The 20,581-nt window shown below is 44.2% G+C and overlaps 1 protein-coding gene across 2 annotated transcripts in view; it reads right to left on the bottom strand.

Annotated features, from left to right (window-relative positions):
* Window positions 1–678: 678 nt before the first annotated feature.
* LOC149520846 (serine/threonine-protein phosphatase PP1-gamma catalytic subunit B) overlaps window positions 679–20,581 on the bottom strand; it is an 84,240-nt gene continuing 64,337 nt past the window's right edge. The window contains exons 4-7 of one of the 2 annotated variants that reach the window (XM_089775089.1): window positions 6,168–6,272; window positions 3,758–3,981; window positions 3,296–3,430; window positions 679–1,892 (exon numbers count right to left, since the gene is read on the bottom strand). In XM_089775089.1, coding sequence (XP_089631215.1) covers window positions 1,803–1,892; window positions 3,296–3,430; window positions 3,758–3,981; window positions 6,168–6,272 — 554 coding nt within the window. In that variant the 3' untranslated portion in view covers window positions 679–1,802. The remainder of the gene's footprint in view (window positions 1,893–3,295; window positions 3,431–3,757; window positions 3,982–6,167; window positions 6,273–20,581) is intronic. The other variant, XM_089775090.1, reaches the window with a different exon arrangement.

Genomic DNA, 20,581 nt, shown 5'->3' with positions numbered 1-20,581 from the left:
CCTCCAGAACCTCTTGTTGAGGTTCTGGCTGCACTTCTCCCCTCAGCTGCTAATCTACACACATCCCATCCGTGGCCCCACAAAGTCGCGGGATCTCCTGGTCAACCTTGTCCTGGCTATCGCCAAGATGGTAATTTATAAGACCAGGGAGCAGAGGGTGGCTGAGGGAGGGGCCTGCGACTGTGGGGCCTATTTCTGTTCCTGCATCTGCTCACGTATCTGGGCAGAGTTCCACTGGGCGGTGTCCACTGGCTCTCTTGAGACCTTCAAGGGGCAGTGGGCGCTGTCTGGGGTGCTCTGCTCGGTGTCCCCGTGCGGTTCCCTTATTTTAGCCCTTTGATCCTCATACCTGTCCCTGTTTTCTCTTTATTTGTCCCAAGTAATTACTTGGTTCTCTGGGCTCAATGGACCCTCCCCATAGGCTGGGAGGAGGTCCTTTAGATGTGGACAGGCTAATGTCCGCCCACCTCCCAGACTCCAATAGGCACAGAAGGCACTCAAGTTTTACAGGTGAGCATGATGGATCTACATCAAGACTGTCTCTTTAAAAACATACCTCAGGTGTGTGAAGCTCAGGCATTGTTCCAATTTGAGTTTGTGGCTTTCCAGATAAATGTATTCATCTAATTTAGTCAAATCTGCTGACAATTCTAGTGTGTACTGTGCTGATAAATAGACACAGAGAAGATTTAACAATTTCTTCGTTTAATAAATGAATTATTTTCACTACATGGTATTGTACTTATCTGTTCAAAAAAGATTAACAGTTTTGTTTTTAAAAACAAAAAAAAGACTAAGATTTGTATAAACTGGTGAACAGAATTAACTCCTGTGTCTGTTCTACAAAAAAAGCCTAGCAAATAATTTGATAAGCCAACCCAAGTCTTTAGACCAGAAATGAACAAATTCTCAGGCAGATCTAGAACCATCTCCACAAGTTACAGGTTTCTGGAAATGGCTGCAACAGGACATATGCAACAATAAGAAGGCTCACTCAATAGAATATATTGAAGTTGTACAAACATTGTTTATCTTTACTTTGAATAGCACAAACTACACAGCATTACTACTTGCTAGCTGAAGTCAAAACTTCCTTTCACCTCCAAGAGAGACATGAATGTAAAGCCCTGCCAACTCATCTGGATGAGTTATGTAGATACAGCTTTCTGAGCAGAAACTTTGGCTTCAGGAAGGAGACACAAACATTTAAAATAATGGCTTTAATTTTCATTTAAAGCATATGGGAGGGGAAGTGTGCTTTAATTAAATATACATCATACTAGCGATGCTGGTAAGTTGGAGGGTTATTTCATATGCTGACCGCAATAAAACTAATGTGTATATAACAAGACATTTAAAAGCAAAGCAATCCCTTTCAAACAACTTTTTAAAGTAAAAAAGTTCACAATGGTTTGTATAAACAGCATGCAATTTCTGACAGTAACAAATTTCTAGTCTCACAGCACGCTAGTGCCCTCTTTAGTTCCTAAAGAAAACAAGCATTTACACTACTCATTGTACAAATTGTCTTTTTTGAATCTGTACAATTACCTGTGATGACAGGATAAGATACTGTGGAGTGAACAGCTATAACACCAACATAAGGAAAGTTTTAAAAAAAACTCTTCTTGGGAAGGGAGAAGAGTCTTTCATTTGCTGTTACAATCAGCAAATGCTATTCATTAAATCAAAAATGAAAAACCACAACCATTATCTATTTTGAGCAAGTTTAACAGTACACAGTTTTAAAAATGGAAGCTATATACTATAATACAAGTCCCAACTAGGCAATACCAAAATTACTATTTCTTCGCTTGTTTTGTGATTATACCCCTGGGTGGTGTTACAGGTCTGCTAGCATTAGGCTTCTTTTTTTCTGCAGGTTTCAAAATCTGAAAAGACAATTCAGAAATTTACTATGGTGATTTAACAAGCAAATAACTAGCCAATCCTCTAATTTACTTGTAAAAAAACATGATACTGGTGACCATGATCAGTGAAGTCAGCTAGCAGCTCTGCATGAACATAAGAACAGCCATACTGGATCAGACCAAAGGTCCATCTAGCCCAGTACCCTGTCTGCGAACAGTGGCGAATATCAGATGTCCCAGAGGGAGGGATCACAACAGGTAATCCTCACGTGATCCCTCATCTATCATCCATTTCCAGACAGCCAGGATGGGTAGGAATGGTGTCCCTAGCCTCTGTTTAATAGCCATTGATGGATCTAACCTTCATGAATCTATCTAGCTCTTTTTTTGAACCCTGTTAAAGTTCTAGTCTTCACCACATCCTCTGGCAAGGAGTTCCACAGGGTGACTGCGTGCTGAGTGAAGAAAAACTTCCTTTTGTTTGTTTTAAACCTGCTGCCTATTAATTTCATTTGGTGACCCCTAGTTCTTTGGTGTGGAAAAAGTGAATACAGGCAGTCCCCGGGTTACATCAGTCCGACTTAAGTCGGACCCCTAGTTACGAACGGGGGGGGGGGTGGTCTTAAAATCAGGAATAAGGGATCTTTAGGAAAAGGCTTTATTTTCCAAAAGATCCCAGTCTAGACTGGTGCTTTTTGCCGGCAAAGCCCCGAGCCGGAAAAAAGCGGCAGCCGTGTTTATGCAAATGAAGCTTCTAATTTGCATCCCTTTTACGGAAAAGGGGTGCAATCTAGACACCGCCTCAGTGTGCAGTGGAAGTCAAAAAAGCAGAGCACTATCCACAGTGACTCCAAGATCTTTCTCTTGTAGTTGTAGCTAAATCCATCCCCATCATATTGTACATATAGCTGGGATTATTTTTTCTAATGTGCATTACTTTACATTTATCAACATTACATTTCATTTGCCATTTTGTTGCCCAATCACTTAGTTAAGACCAAAGCAGACTGCAAAGGGCTTCAAAAAGATCTTACCAAACTATCTTGAGCATTTTGGTATCATCTGCAAATTTTCCCACCTCACTCTTTACCCCTTTCTCTTTACCCCTTTCTCCCATGCTCAATGCAAAGAGTAGTGTGCTCCTTTCCCACCCGATAGTTATGCTAGCACTAGAATCACAACAATAAGAGCAGATCTGACTTCAATTGGAAAATCTACTTCAAGGTAAATAGAAGTGTGCTTTACTTAATGCCAATGTGGACAGCAGCCTAAATCCTTTGGTGAGAGAATGAGTGACTGAACTGAATATAGCCTTTCCCACCACCTTTCACATTTGTAAAAATTTGCAGTGAGAACTGTTTCTCTAAGGGTAAATCTTTTATAAGAGCAAATTCAATAAACGACAAAATCTTAACATACTGTACCTGAAAAGAGCACATTAGAGTTTCATCCACACTCATCATGGCACCAGCATTGTCAAATTCTCCACAGTAATTTGGGGCAGAAAATAGAGTTACCAACTGCCTTTTTGCAAAGAACTCATATCCATCTTCAACCACCTTTAATAGAAAAATAGCTCTATTGGAATAGAACAATTTCTTACTGCACAGTCGTATAACTAGATTTCTTAAATGGTGTGCATCTAAGTTAGCCCACATACAAGCTCAGTGAGATGTTATGACTACCTCGCACAGAGAGCTGTGGAAGAGTCATTTAAGTCTAAACAGAAGTACTAAACTAAACTGATCACAAAAGAATTAAGAACGGATACAGGACCCCATCCTGCAGTGTGATCTATTAGCAATGAAGTTAATGGGACTCTGCAGGGGCACAAGGATCCCCCTGGAGGATCAGGGCTATCAAGTGTACTTGTAAAATGAAAATACCTGATGAGCTCTACATATAAGATCCAAATCATGTTTATGGAGAAACTTTGCAACCACTTCAGCACCAAATGTGAACGACACGCCTCTGTCATTTTCACCCCATCCTAAGACATCTTTGTCAGGGTCAGACCACAACAAATCACAAAGAAGACCTTGATCTGGTACATCAGTGGGACGCATAATTCGTCGAATCTGTTCCATTGACTGAAGATCTGGCGATAGGCCTGTCAGGAGTTTTAAGGTGTACAAACGGTTAGTGTTTTACTCAAAGGATGTTCTGCACATTAACATTTTGACTCCTGTATTAACGGGCCCAAAAGCCTTAAAGCACACAATGTTGATTTGCTGGTGGTAATTAGTATCTATTAAAAGTTATGGCGATTCTTTATTTTTGTCCAATTTTAAAAGCTTTCTATAGCAGGCTGGTCTGGGGGCCCAGGGCCAGGCAGTCCTATTCCATGACATGACTCCATTAAGGAAAAGAGTGCAAAGGAGTGGCATGCAAACTGGCAAATGAAGACCAAGTGTTATACAGGTAACTACCACTTGAAAATGATAAGCACAGCTGTTTTTTGGGGGGGAAGCCTGGCAGGGGAAGCCTGACTGCCTGAAGCACAGCACAGCCCAACATGGAGGTATATGAAGCCCCTTAATTGAGGGGAAGGAACGGAACTGAATGACCTATGAGCATAAACTGGAAGCTCCAAGAGGGAAAGATTGGGTCTGAAGGGCTAAGACACTACAGCACTGTATAACTAATAAACCACACTCCAAGGAAAGGGATATTACTTTAAGTAACCCAGGCTGTAAATACATTGTTGGAGATTCAGGAGGGAACAGTGAAGGGTACTCTGCAGAGTCACACCATGCCACAAAGAGGTGTAAGCAACTTGTTTTCACAGCTTTATGATTTAGCAGAAACAGTAGCTTATTGTGAAAGTTCACCAATTTAGGTATAAGGATGAGAAAGGTCACTTCCCTAAATGGGTTGTCATGCATGAAGTTCCAGAGCTTATTCTTTTTTAAGGCACTGAAATACTGAATTAAGCAAGTAATTTAGTACCATTTGGGATACATGGCTGTCTGCTTTTCCTGTTCTGTAAATGTGTGTCTAGACTACAGGGTTTTGTCGACAAAACTATACCTGCGTCTACAATGCCTCTGAGTTCTGTCGACATAACGTCGACAGAACTCAGCAGTTTTGTCGAGGGCTGTAAACCTCATTCTATGAGGAATAACGCCTTTTGTCAACAGAGTTCTGTCGACAGAAGGCGTTATTGCATCTACACTGTCCTTTGCATCTACACTCTCATGTCAACAAAGCGCCTTGCTTTGTGGACAGAACTGGCTGTAGTCTAGACACTCTTTGTCGACAGATGCTTTGTCGACAGTATCTGTCGACAAAACTTCTGTCGACAAAAGCCTGTAGTCTAGACGTACCCCAAGAGTTTATCTACACTCATCTCCTTTCAAATAGATAATCTATGCAATTTGTACAATAGATGGCCTCAGACTTTTATAGATTCTACAAAGAATAGATTCTTAGTCATTGGAGACTTCTCCAGGATATACCACGAAGTTAGCCTATGCCTGAAAGTCAATCTTACCCTTTCTGGAGGGCACTTAAGTTAGCTTTTTAAAAAAACTGTTTATACCACTTCAGAAACTGAATGTGTAATGTACAAAACAGTCCAATTATCACAGCCATAACGTGGTGTATTGCAATTCTCTGTATCAGTCTATAATTTGCAACCATTATAGCTTGCCTAAACACTAGTGTGAAATGGTATGAATAGTACTTTGTGTTATAGTAAGCCATCTTATTTCATATTATGCCTGAATGAGACAAGTATAGTATTCTTTCTACTATTTAAATATCTTTCAGTATGTATCTTAAAGGCACACTTTGTAGGTGGTCACAAATATTAAGCAGTGACAGTGGGAATTACTTATTGTAGTTCTGTAAAATGCATGTGTCCTTTCTCATCCTTGTACCTAAATTGGTGAACTTTCACAACAGGCCACTGTTTCTGCTAAATCATAAAGCTGTAAAGACAAGTCGCTTACACCTCTTTGTGGCATGGTGTGGCCCTTCACAGTACCCTGTACTCAGTTCCCGCCTTAATTTCCAAAAATTAATTTACAGCCTGTGTTACTCCCTTCTTTGGAGTGTGGTTTATTCAGCTTACCCTTCAATATCCACCTTGTGCATGAACTGAGCCTCCCATATCTGTCCTCCCTCCTCCTTCTCTGAAGAGAACAGGTATTCCCAGAACTTCAGAAACAAGGATTAAGCCAACAGGGAGCCATTTTCCAATTATGCAAAATGCATAAACAAACATGGAAGTAGTACACCTAGTGCAGAGGGATTAGTGATCACTTGAGTAACAACTACAGAAGCACCACATACCTCCATGACAGCAGAATATTTTCTCATCCACAATAGCTGCAATTGGTAAACAATTAAAACAGTCTGTAAAAGTTTTCCACAGCTTAATGTTATATCTTCTTTTACCTACAAAACAGTTTTAGGGAAAAAATAATATGGTCTCTGAATGAGAAGTAGAAAGGATACAACAAGGTTACAATATTAATATTTCTTAACTTTGCCAAGATATAGAAAAAGAAGTCTACACACAATTAACTGCTTATAGACAATGCATTTTACTGTTGCTGAAAAAAGGTTTTAAGGTTTCTCAGACTATAGCTAATTCAGAAAAGCCAAGTGTCTCTTAAAGGTTTCTTTTGGAGTGGTAGAAATGTCCACATGTACAACAAGAGTGACCTTTTACAGGTTAGGGCAGGGGTGGGCAAAAGGGCCTCCGCGGGCCAGATCCGGCCCACCAAGCAGGTTGATCCGGCCTGCAGATGCCCTGCCCCGTCACTCCCCAGGCCAATCAGGGCCTGGAGACAGGGGAAGCATGCGAAGTCCTCTCCCCTGCCAGGGGCGCACGGCACTTAGAGTGCGTTGCACGCTCCTTGCAGGGTGGGAGGAGACTTTGCCTGTTCCCCCCACCACCAGGCCCTGATTGACCTAGGGGCGGGGGGAGTGTGTGAAGTCTCCTCCCGCCGCCAGGGGCACGGGTGCCTAGAGGGAACCACCAGCATTTCAGAACAGCTGCTGTTTCTTTCGGGGGGGGGGGGAGGCGGCAAAGACTTCATGCACTTCCCCCCCCATCCCCAGGCCAATCAGGGTCTGTGGGCGGGGAAACATGGAAGTGTCCTGGCCCCACCCCTTTAGCCCAAGGCACCGCCCCTTCCAGGGCGGCCCAGGGTCACTAAAAAAATTTCTGAAGTGGACTCCATCTAAAATTACTGCCCACCCCTGGGTTAGGGCCAGATTTTTTAGCTTGCTCCACTTCCATTGCATTGCTCATATCTTCTCAAACAGACACAGAGCCAGTTAAACCAACTCCCACCATTCCTCTCCCCCTCACGGAGCCCCAGTATAGAGGCATTTGGGGAGTATGCTGCACTCAGGCAATATATATAATGGAAAGACTGTCCCTTGGAAATAACTGTTGACTAGCATTCTCAACAGCCTTGAGGGTACTCTAAACTCAGCATGGATTGTAACTGGCATAAAACCAGCCAGAGACTCGAAGCTGCAACTGTCTTCCTGAAACCCTTCTGCTCAACAGTACCCAACTGAAGCTAAGCTTAGTAGAAAACCTGGACCTAAAATTTAAACACATTTTTAAAAAGTTTGTCTTCATAAAAGTTATCCTAAGCAGCACTGCAGATGAGCACACATTTTTTGTATAAAACTTCTTGGACAACAGATTAATTTTACAGAGAGTATGTAGAAGGTTTACAAGTCATTAATTCATCGAAAGAATGTTTTTGGATGAATCAATGTGAGAAAGTTGGAAGGGACCCTCACTCCCATATGAAGTCTATTGTATTTTGCATTAAAAGTATCAAAAGCAACTAGCAAAGCAAAAGACCCACAACACAGACAAGTTTAAGGCAAAATTAAGATGTTCTCCCCCTATTTTCATTCAACCATTTAAAAGTCAAGTTATGTAGCCTGTTAGGATTTGTTTTAATTACATCCCAGAAGCCTTTTAAAAAGAAGTACATTAAAGTTACGATTAATCAGGCACTTGTTTAGAGACATTCTTAACATACACCAAATGTATTCAGATAGTGTGTTTTGCTTCCTGACCCCCTAGTGCATGGTTAAAATTTACATTGTATACGTATGTAGTCTTTTAGGAGAAAGAGCCTAATTAAGATAGGAATCAACACTTTGTCCCAGTGGTGAGTGATAACAGTACACAGCAACACTATATGTGGTTCAATTTACCAAAAGCTACCCTCGACACCATGGTGGGATACTAGGTCCACAACAGCACTTATGGACAAGTGTCACTTATTGAATCAGCAATGTAATTTCATAGGTCACCTAGGTCTTCCTTTGAGGTCTTCCATCCACACACACACATTTTAAACTGCTCAGCATGCAGTATCAAATTAGATCACAGCACAATATAGGAAAAGGTACTGCAGCCATACTACCATTTTGGTATATAAACCTAAATTATCTTTTGTCAGAGTTCAGTGGACACCAATACCCCTCAGATATAGTAGAGTGTTCTTTTGACTTTGAAAGTCTTTTAATAATCAAATCATATATTATGAAGCCAGCTCTATAAAGCTGCGTAAAACAAAAAACTGTAGTTTTCTGCAGTTTGTATCCTTAGTCTCCCCATAGTATAAAGGTGTGAGGGTATGTCTACACTGCCACCTTAGTTCAAACTAGGGTGGCTAATGTAGGCATTCGAACTTGCAAATGAAGCCCGGGATTTAAATATCCCGGGCTTCATTTGCATGTTCCTGGGCGCCACCATTTTTAAATGCCCCGTAGTTCGAACTACCTACCTGCGGCTACACGCGGCACGGACTAGGTAGTATGAATTAGGAGCTTTACAAATAAAATGTATATATTGTGGACAGCACATAAAAATGGTGTGCATGTGCTTTTATTCCACACACAAATAACCGTTTGTCACAAGACACAATAACTAGGAAAGCTACAATCATTCCAACAATTCTATTTAAAAGGTTGTTTAATTACTGATCATGTACAGGTTGGACCTCCCTGGTTCGGCACCCTCGGGACCCGAACCACAGAGTTTGACGGACCAGGGGCGAGCAAGGCTTCCTACCCAGCCATAGGTTCTGCTCCTGGCTGTAGACTCTGCTGCCTGCCCCCCATCATACCAGCCCTGGCCAGGGCTGCATCCCCCACTGCGCCAGACCTGGACAGGGGCTGGCCCCACTGTTATCTGGCACTGGCCCGGGTTGCACGCCCAGCTGCTGACTAGGTTCCCCTCTAAGCTGCGTGGCAGCACAGCCCCGCACCTGCTTAATCAACCCTGACCAGGGTCATCCTCCCCCCGGCCAGCCCAGCCCAGGCTGCGCTTCTCAACCTGGCCAGCCGGGACCTTCTGATCCAGCAATATCTATGGTCCTGCTGAACCATGGATGTTGCCGGATCAGAGAATCCCAGATTTTAGAGGTTCAACCTGTACTATTTGAAAAATAATATTAAAGCAACAAGAAAAGGAAGTTACTCACCCTGTGCAGTAACAACTGTTCTTCTAGGTGACGTCCCCCCCCGTGGGTGCTCCACTGTTGGTGAAGGGTTGTTCCAGAGTCACAAACTGGAGCTTTTTTGAGCAGTTGTCTGTGGGCCTCACACACGCAGAGAGCGCCTCACACTGCCGTCGCTTCAGCACCTCACACGTGTGGCCCAACCCCCCCCTTTCAGTCCCTCGTCTAAGCCCAAGTAACTAAGACTCTGAGTGGAGGGGAGGGAGGGTCGTGAAGCACCCACAGGAACACATGCCTCGAAGAACAGTTGTTACTGCACAGGCTGAGTAACTTCCTTTTCTTCTTCGGGTAATGTTCCCGTGGGTGCTCCACTGTTGGTGACTACAAAGCAGTACTCAATGTGGATGGTGGGAATCGGAGTCACTGCTTGGAGACTGAAGATAGGACTGCTATAGCCACCGCTGTATCCATTGCCAGTTTGAGGCATTATGGCATAGTGTCTGGCAAATGTATGGTCCAACGACCAAGTAGCTACTCGGTAAATGTCCTTAAGGGCCACGTTACTTAGGAAAGCCATGAAGATTTCAGTAGCATAGGTGGAATGTGCTCTTGGTGGGACTGTCAATGGTTTGCTGCAGAGGGAATGGCACTGCAGTATACATGATGATATCCATTTCGAGATACATTTAACGGAAATTGGTGTGGCCTTTGAATGTGCTGCAATGGATATGAAGAGGCGTGGGGACTTCTAGAATGACTGCATCCTATCTATATAAAAAGCCAGAGCTCTGCAAATGTCCAGGGTATGGAGCATAGCGTCCCTGGGGGGATGCGTGAGGTTTGAGACAAAATATTGGTAATACTATGGGCTCGTTGACATGGAATGCCATGCTGTCCTTGGGTAGAAATGTTGAGTGTGGTCTCAAGGTCACTTTGTCCTTGGTGAAGACTGTATATGGTGGTCTGACCATCAGGGCTCCTATCTCGCTAACCCTCCTTGCCGAAGTAATAGCTGTCAAGAATAGCACCTTCATTAGAAGGAACGTGAGTGGACAAGTCACCATGGGCTCGAAGGGAGGTCTCATGAGAGGGTCTAGAACTAAGCTCAAGTCCCAGGTGGGGGCTGGAGCTCTATGCAGAGGGTAGAGATTGTGGAGGCCTTTCAGGAACCTCCTGGTTGTGGGGTGTGTGAAGATGGATGATCCGTCTATGCGTTCATGAAAGGCCATTATTGCTGCCAGGTGTACCTTAACAGAGGGGATTGATAAGCCTCTGGTTTTGAGGTGGTATATGTAGTCAAGGACATGATGGGGTGGTGCGTTATGAGGATCAACTTGGGTTTGCTGACACCAAGAGGAGAACCACTTCCATTTCTGCAGGTAAGTGGCTCTGGTGGACAGCCTCCTGCTATGTAGAAGAATGGATCTCACTTGTTCTAAGCATAGGAATTCTGATCCATGAAACCAGACAGGAGCCACGCATGCAGGTGAAGAGTATGGGGTCGGGGGTGAAAGAGTTTGCCCCTGTCTTGGAAGAGGATGCTGTGACAGGATGGAAGAGGATAAGGTGGTGTGATGGACATCAAATGTAGGTATGGAAACCACGTTTGTCTGGCCCAGGATGGGGCTGTCAAGATGACTTGAGCTCTGTCGGTCCGGATCCTGCGTAGAATTCTGGGAATGAGTGGGATGGGTGGGAAGGCATAGTGTAGCGGCTCATTCTGGTGGATTAGGAGCGCATTGCCCAGGGATCCCTTGTCCAGTCCCGCCCAGGAGCAGAAGCAGGGGTGCTTGGTGTTATTGGGGGTTGAAAAGAGGTCTATTGATGGATATCCTCGGTGGTGAAAGATGGAGTCAAGCCCCGCTGGGGGTAGTTCCCATTCGTGGTAGATGGAAAAATTGTGACTCAGGGCATCCACCCTGACACTGAGAGCATCATACTTACCTGGGGTGAACAGAGTGACCCCATGATGAATGCACCAGTTCCAAAGGTGGATTGCTTCCGCACAGAGAGATCAGGAGCGGGCCCCTCCCTGCCTGTTTATATAAAACATGGTTGTCATGTTGTATGTTAAGTATACGAACAACATGGTTGGTGATGGTGGTGGTGCAGTGGCTGTACACATTTCTCATGGCCCAGAGTTCGAGGAGGTTAATATGTAGTACAGTTTTGTGTGGCAACCACACATGCTGAACCCACCATGGAAGAACTTAGCAACGCGCTAAAAGCACTCTCTTCTGGAAAGGCCTCAGGGAAAGATGGTATTCCCTCGGAAATCCTTAAATGCGCTAACGGTACCCTAGTCTCAGAGCTGTATGGAATACTCTGTCAATGTTGGAGAGAAGGCAGTTTACCGCAAGATATGAGGGATGCTAACATCGTTACTGTCTACAAGAACAAGGGTGACAAAAGCGATTGCAACAACTATCGTGGCATCTCCCTTCTCAGCACTGTGGGGAAGCTATTTGCACGTGTTGTCCTGAAGAGGCTCCATGTTCTTGCAGAGAGAGTCTACCCTGAGTCTCAGTGTGGGTTCAGAGCTGAACAGTCCACCATAGACATGGTTTTCTCTGTTAGGCAACTACAAGAAAAGTGCAGGGAACAGAACAAACCTTTGTATATTGCTTTCATCGATCTGACCAAAGCATTTGACCTTGTCAGTAGAAAAGGTCTGTTCACGATTCTGGCTAAGATCAGCTGTCCTCCAACTCTGCTCAGCATTGTTAGGGCCTTCCATGATGGCATGAGGGGGACCATCGTATACGATGGGTCCACATCCGAACCCTTCAAGATTCTCAGCAGAGTGAAGCAGAGGTGCATGCTGGCTCCAACACTGTTCGGCATCTTCTTTGCAGTTTTGCTCAAATATGCCTTTAGAACTGCTACAGAGGGCATCTTTCTCCGCACGAGAATGGACGGCGACCTCTTCAAACTGTCGAGGCTTAGAGCAAAGGCCAGGGTGCTTACGAAGTGTCTAAGGGAGTTCCTTTTTGCTGACGATGTAGCTATTGCTGCTCACACTCAGCAGGAACTGCAGTCACTCATAACTTGCTTTGCGGACACACGTATGGAATTCGGCCTCACAATCAGCTTAAAGAAGACCCAGGTGATGGGCCAAAGCATGGGTAACAAGCCATTTATCAGTGTGTTAGATTACGAACTGGAAGTCGTTCATGAGTTTGTGTACCTAGGCTCTACAATCTCGGACAACTTGTCATTTGATAGCGAGATTAACAAGCACATTGGAAAAGCCGCCACAACGTTCTCCAGGCTGACGAAGAGAGGCCCTGGAGGTTTTTCGCCTTCCTCTATAGCATGGGGTACAGATCACAGCTGGAGGATTCTCTGCATCTTGGGGTCTTCAAAGTATTTGAAGGCTTCAGTATCTGAGATATAGGTGAGAGGATTATTCTAGGAGGGGTGGGTTAGATTTTGTGGCCTGCACTGTGCAGGGGGTCAGACTAGATGATCATAATGGTCCCTTCTGACCTTAACGTCTATGAGTCTATGAGTATGGGCCAATAATAAGCTCACTGTACACACCAAGGTGGTCTACACAGCCTGTGTTTTGAGCACACTGTTGTACGCCAGTGGAACATGGACTTTGTGCTCAAAACAAGAGCAACGGCTCAACACATTTCATATGCGCTGCCTTAGGCGTATACTCGGTATCTCATGGCAGGACAAGATCCCCAATAGCACAGTGCTTAAGAGGGCGGGCACCGTCTCCATGTTCACCCTTCTCAAATAGAGGCGTATGCACTGGCTTGGCCACGTCTCACGTATGTTGGATGGCCAAATACCGAAGGACCTTCTCTTTGGCGAACTGGCGTCTGGAAAGAGGCCGAAAGGGCGACCTAAATTGCGCTATGAGGACACGTGCAAGCATGACCTCAGCGCTCTATCAGTGCGAACACCTGGCATTGGCTCACCTTAGACAAGTATGCCTGGAAACAGGGAGTGAAGGAAGCTCTTTCTATTTATGAAACTACATTGGTGAAGGAAGTGGAAGACAAGAGAGCCCTCAGGAAGATCTGTGCCCGTGATACCAGAGCGACATCTGCCTACTGCTGCTCACAGTGCGGAAAGGACTGCCATTCCCGGATTGGATTGCACAGCCACAGACAACGCTGCTCGAATCAGTCCAACAGGGGCGCAAACCCATGATCCTTCGGGATCGAAGGATGCCTACGAAGGCAACCATCTGCCCTGAACAGCATGCTGGTGCAGGTGTGTGTCCCAGCCCAGGAGAGGGACATCCGTAATGACCTGTACCGATGGTTCGGGTTGGTGGAAGGGTACCCTGCTAGGAGATTGCTGGGTAGTGTCCACCATTTGAAAATGTCCAGCACCCTCTTGGGAACAGTAACCTGTTTGTGTAGGGGATGACAAGACGGCTTGTAGACTGACGCTAACCAGTGTTGCAGGGCACGGAAATGAAAGCATGCATATTGGACGACATGAGTAGTGGCAGTCACATGGCCCATCAATTGGAGGCAGGTAAGTACCGTAGTGGAAGGGCTCGTGGTTAATACGGCTACGAGATCCTGTAGCACAATGAAGCAGTCATGTGGAAGATAGGCTCGGGCAGCTAATGAATCAAGACAGGCCCCAATGAACTCTATGCCCTGTGCAGTATCTAGAGCTGATTTCTGTTTATCAGGAGGTCCAAACGATTGAACAGGTGTCTAGTTTTCAAAACCATGCTGGTCATTTCCATGTGGGACCGGCCTTTTATAAGGTAGTTGTCTAAGTATGGAGTCAGAAAGTATTTGGAATAAATTCCCCTCCCCCAAAATACATCTGGAACCCTCTATTGCTCCTAGATGGAGGAGGTGATTGATTGCTTTTCTGAGAGGGATCTCGTGGGAGTGGTCCCTGAAGAGGGATGGGGAAGGGTAGGGGGAAGCAATGTAAAGAGGATGACATATCTTGTACAGATAATTTCTGGCACCCACTGATCCGATGTTATGGAGTCTCATTGGTGGTAAAAGGGACGGAGTCTGTGGGTGACCAGATGGTGTTGGTTTGTTGGCAGTGGAGGGACAGGGAGGTTGGGCAGACCCATGACCAAATTTTCAAATCTGCTGCTTAGTTGCTTGGGAACTCGAGGAGTGAGATTGGGGTGAGCGCTTCCTCTGGGGTCGTTCCCTGGGCCAGTTGTACTTACAAAGTTTCTGCTATGTATGGTTGTAATAACTGTCTTTGTTTCTGTTACACGAGGTATAACATTTTTGACAGTATGGAGGGGGTGTACATGCTGAGTGTCCAAAGTGTGGTTCAAGAGACCTTGCTGCTGTGCAGGACCTTGTCCATATTGGCTGCAAAGAGTTTGTGCTTATCGAAGGGGAGCTCCTCCACCTTCAACTGGAGCTCCTTAGGCACTCCCACTGATAGGAGCCATGAGGCTCTCTTCTCATTACCACCGCTGAGGCAGTTGCTCTAGCTGCTATCAGCTACAGCTATTGAGGAGAGCAGGGCCATGTGGGCAATGGTATGCCCTTCATGAATAATTGATTTGAGTATGGGTCTTTTAGAGTATGGGGCTCTTGAACCAGGTTGCTTGGTCCTGCCACGAGGGCAAGGGACTAGACTTGATGACCTCTCAAGGTCCCTCCTAGCTCTATAAGATTATATATGTTAGCAATTCTCAGTTGTAGTGTGGCTGGAGAGTATACTTTTCTTCTGGGCTTTCGAGCGGAGCTGGAGCACAGAAAATCTTGACTGCTCCAGTTTTTTTTTTCCATTTTCAATCCAAAATGAATATTTTAGCAAGAAAGTCCTAAAGGTGCCAAAAAGTTTCAGACTGTATAACAATTGATATTAACATCTACTTTACCACTTTACATAATATGTCACAGTTATTCTCACTTGGAATTGCTATTTTTAAACCAAGCCCCTACTCCCCTTCCTGCCCCACTACCCCACGGTGCTTTCAATGCTAAGAAACATGCCACAGTAGCTAGCAGACTCCACATGGCAGCTGTGATAGCCCAGGGGAGGGTACGGTGCTTGGGACAGCAGCCCAGGGACAGGCGCTAGGAGTGGTGCTCCCAGCTGGCCTTATGTGCTAGCAGTGGGCTCTTCGAGATATCTTCAACCATCACAGGGAAATAGAGATAATTCAAGCACCAATTCTTCAGAAGATGACGATTTTGAAAAGGAATTGGATAAACAAGAAAGACGCTGGTGAGTTTCTGCGATTCATAATTGTAATGAAGCATTATTCGAGAGAAACTTTCAGGAAGATTGTGAGGCGATGGAGTCTATTGGTAGGCTAAAAGTTAAGTCCGTTTCTCTCTGCCCCCAAACCCTAACCCCTCCTCGCCCAGCCACGGCACACTCCAGGCCCGGCTCTAACTCCGGCAGTCAGGGAGGCACAGGTAGTGCTGTGTGCACACAGTGCTCCGGGACACTGCAGCCTGGTGAGGTGGGGAAAGCAGCAATGCAGAGTGCCACTGTCCTCCTGACCTCTTCCCCCATGCGGTCCCGTTTGTGCTACTCACCGCCCCAGCCCTGCCTGTAGAGCCCATGGCTGCCCGTCTGCCTGCTGGAAGAAGGGAAGGAGCAGAAAGATTGGGGTGGCAGCTCCCCCAACCACCTCAGATGGGGGGCCCCTCTGGCAGCCAGTGGGGAGGGGGTGAGTCTCCGCAGGGGCAGCAGGACTTGGGGCAGTTGGACACCGTGCTCCAGCTCCCCAAGAGCCTGGTGGCAGGGGAGCCCCCAAGAGCCCACTGCTAGCACATAAGCCCAGCTAGGAGCCCCACTCCTAGCGCCTGTCCCTGGGCTGCAATTCCAAGTGGCAAGGGGAAGCAGCAAGGTGGGGCTCAAGCAGGGTGAGGGGAGAAAGGGAGGAGGCGGGGGTGGGGGGAGGACACAGAGTGACATGGCAACATTACTGTCATCCCACAGGAAAACCTTTATTACCTATAGATATAAATGAGAGATTATTCCTGGTAAAAGCTGCCAAATTGACTTTAGGTTCGCCAATGTTTAGAGGACCAGAAGGTCTGTGTGCTATTTAAGCCCAATTTTGAAGAATGAAGTGAAGCACAGGCCACATACTGGTGAACTTGGCAGAAGCTTCACAATATGGGTAACAGGAATTCAGTATTCCCCATGTGGTAGAAGGTAATTTAGTAGTCACAAAACCATTCATTCCTTGGCCCCTCTTCTGTTATCCCTAGTAGCAATTGAATTATATGGATACATTGATCTTTGTGGTCTTACCAGACTGATAGACCTGTACAAGACATGAATGATTCCACATTCCATTGCCAAACTATGAATATTTAAATCTTAAGAGTTTTCTTTTAATAAGCCTGCAGTGAAGTGGAACCAAAACCTTTACAAATCAGATTTCCCATAAATAAAAGTCACTTCTCAGCAAGAGTAAGCTGAGCTACCTGTTGTCTCTAAAGAGAGGGGCAGCAGAGATGCTGGCTAGAGTGAGAAAGGTGTTAGCTCCAGGGTGAATAAAAAGCTAAAGATTTTTTTAAAAAGTGGACTTATTTGAATTAAATACATGTTTATTTGAAAAAACCTAAAGTTACACTTGAATTTGACAATTAAAATAATTTAAAAATACAAAAGTTATTAAATGGTACATATTTGCTGCTACATTTTAAAGAAAGTCAAAACACTAAAGTAGTGGAAATTGCTGTCTGGAACCTGAAATTGTTGAAGTGCTAAATCAGCTTTTGGACAGAAGTAGCTCCTTCTGCAGGTGAAGTTTTTCTTTGTGCCAGTTTATTATGCTAATTCAGTTTTATGACTAGTTTGTTTTAAGTTAAGAAACTAATTGGAAGTTGAAAAAGCAGGCAAGCTTGTCTGTCTTCCAATGTATGAAAAAAATAGATGAGAGGATGAGACCTACGAGGTTGAATCTTGAAAGACATAGGATAGGATTCAGTGTTTTAGCTCCACCACAATCCTCAAGACTCCTGCTGAACCCTGTAGGTACCTAGTTCATTTGGCTCCTATGTTTTTGCTGTAAGAGTTCCCTAGGAGCTTAATGTTTCTGCCTCTGGAAATGTGCACTACTGCCTCATTTTAGGTGTCTTAAATCCTATCTTCCACCAAAACCCCAGAGTGATTCCTGAATTGGGTAAAGATAGGTATATTTTGCCACCTGAGTATTCAGCTCAATCTGGTAGGCACGTTCAGAGGTTGCTTACAGGACTGGGACTCATTCAAAATCCAGAGGGTGGAGGAGAAAATCCAGCCAACAGAGGTGGCACCCATCTTGAAGGTTTTCACTAACGAGCACTTGCCTCGTTCGTGGAAAATTCAGGTTCAATTCCCCATTTCTCTCTGTCAGGAGACAGAGCACTGAGAAAGGGGTCTTGCACCTCTCCAGAAAATTCTCTAAACCAGTGAGATATGAGATACTCTGATGTAGGGCTCCCTTAATTCCTGCTCCAGTCACTTTATTTGTCTGCAGTGAAGTGGGGAGAACTGAAACTGGTTTCCCTCATTCCAGGTTAGTGCTCTGGAATAAAAAAGTTATTAGGTGGGCAGCACCATCACCATGTATGTTAAATTAGATAATTGCTTAACTACGTTTTGTACAGCTATAATGTACCCTACTCGTTAGTGAAAAGCAGCATCAAATATAGTGTATGGGCTAATGTAGTTACAAATGATTGCCAAGCTTTTATCAACCTTTTTAGTTATTTTCCTTAAAAAAACAAAAAAAACCCCACACAAATGCAAACATGATTAAAATAGAATAATTTAAGTCAATGTTTCCTGCTTATTGATTAAAAAAGAAAATCAATCCACCCTGATTAGTTCACATTACCGCTCATAGTATACCATTATTCAGGTCCTCCTAAAAAAGAGGAAACAAGCATCAGCTATTTCTAATATAAACAGTTTTTTTAAAAGTCAAATTTTGTATTTAGAATCTGATAAGCAGGGTACAAAATAAAGGGCCATTTATTCTCTAAAGCAGGGGTCTCCAAACTACGGCCCGCGGGCCGGATGCGGCCCGTGGAGACCTTTTTGTCTACGGAAAAAAAATTACGGAAATTTACGTGTATCCTGCCAAGATCAGCCGCCGCTTACGTGGACGTTATGTTTTTACCGAATTAAAATAGAGGCACGCAGTAGTGCGTTATGTTTTCCAACCGATCATTACATTGCAAAACCTTATTCGCTGCTTACTTTTTCTACTTCCGTTCACAGTCAATGAGATATAACGCCATCTAGTGGCGGAGTTTTTAAATGGTTTGCTGCTGGTTCAAGACTTGATTATTTTGATCACAGTTTGCCAGTTGCAGGTTGACTGTTGCGATGAGGAGGTGTTGGTGTCAATTAGCGTCTGATTTCGAAACATATTGCACTCTATTTTATTTACTGATAATTTCCTTCGCGTAATTACTTATCAGTGTGTTTAAAGTATTGGGAATGTCATTAGTTTAGTAAGAATTTTTCGAATATTCTGAAGAGGAAACATTAAAAGCAACAATCTCTCTACCATAAGTGGATATATTTGCACACTATATTCAGGTAAGTTTAACTTAAGAAATCGTAAGAATTTTTAAAAATTGTTTCGGGTCATTTGCAGCTATTATTGCGACGAAATTAGTTCGCATAATCAGGTTTTTTGAGCGATATTGTGTGCAAGATACTTTCAGTTTCATTATTTATTCATGTTGAATTCACTTTATTTTAGTGCCCAGCGATGGCCGAGAAGAGGAAAAGAAAAATAGACGATGAGTGTCGGCAATTTCAAGAAGAATGGAGTTTGAAATACTTCATCAAATCCGGTGAGAAAGCATTGTGTGTGATTTGCAACGAAACTGTGGCTGTGATGAAAGAATACAACCTGCGCCGTCATCATCAAAGCAAACATCAGGAGAAATATGTACAGTTGGAGGGTAAAGTCCGTGCCGAAAAATTTTCTAAATTACAAAATCAACTCACATCTCAGAGGACATTGTTCAGTAAATCCTCAAATGAAAATGAATCCTTAACTAAGGCCAGTTATAAAGTTGCCTACGTCCTGGCTAAAAGTGGCAAACCCTTTACAGATGGTGAAGTAGTGAAGGAATGTTTGTTGGAAGTGGCTGAGGAACTTTGCCCAGAAAAGTCAAAACAATTTGAAAATGTAGCTTTGGGTGCGAATACCATTGCCCGCCGTGTTGCAGACATGGGTGAAAACATTGTGACTCAAATAGCGAAAAATGCAAGCAAGTTTCGCCATTTTTCAATTGCAATGGATGAATCGCTGGACAGCTGCTCCACCTCTCAACTGCTTGTGTTCATTAGAGGTGTGGATGAAGACATGAACATAACACAAGAGCTGGCTTCCCTACATAGCATGTATGGCACTGTTACCGGAGAGGATATATTCAATGAGTTGAAAAAAACATTTGCTGATTATAACTTGGACTGGACTAACCTCAGTTGCCTGACTGTTGATGGAGGAAAGAACATGAGTGGCATAAAGAAAGGCTTGGTTGGACAAGTGAAGCAGATGTGTAATGAGAAAAACATTATACAACCAATGTTCCTGCACTGTATTATTCACCAGCAAGGTTTGTGTGCTAAATATGTGGACATTAGCAGTGTACTGAATCCTGTGGTGAAGATGGTGAATTTAATAAGGTCACATGGGCTCAACCATAGACAGTTCAGAGACATGTTGAAAGATACAGACACAGAATCGCAAGATTTACCATATTACACAGCAGTAAGATGGCTAAGTTGTGAGAAAGTTCTGAGCAGAGTATTTAAGTTAAGAAAGGAAATAGGTGACTTCCTGGAAAGTAAAGGCAAGCCACAGCCATTACTGTCTGATGAAGAGTGGGTATGGAAATTGGCTTTTGCTGCAGACATAACTAGTCATTTAAATTTTCTGAACCTAAAACTACAAGGAGAGCAAAATCTAGTTTCTGATCTATACACCCACCTAAAGGCCTTCAGATCCAAACTTGTCTTGTTTTTGGAACAAGTACAGGCCAACAACTTGACGCACTTTCAGCAGTGCAAGGTCTTCATGGCTGAAGCAACAGCTGAGTTCCCCACGTCATTTGCATGCGAGATCATCAAAGACCTCCAGCTGCAGTTTCAGCAGCGGTTTTCTGACTTGGATTCAAAGGCAGAAGAAGTGAGATTGTTTCAAAACCCATTTGAAGCAGATGTGGCCAGTTGCCCAGATGAACTGCAGCTGGAAGTCATTGAGTTGCAAGCAAATGACCTCCTTAGGGACAAGTTCAAAATAGGACTGGTGGGTTTTTACCAGTTTTTGCCCAAGGA

This window comes from Pelodiscus sinensis, chromosome W, assembly GCF_052426305.1.
Source record: "Pelodiscus sinensis isolate ZL-2025 chromosome W, ASM5242630v1, whole genome shotgun sequence".
Classification (NCBI taxonomy): domain Eukaryota; kingdom Metazoa; phylum Chordata; order Testudines; family Trionychidae; genus Pelodiscus; species Pelodiscus sinensis.
The sequence above is the reverse complement of the archived record's forward strand: the minus strand, read 5'-3'. Positions and strand labels throughout refer to the sequence as shown.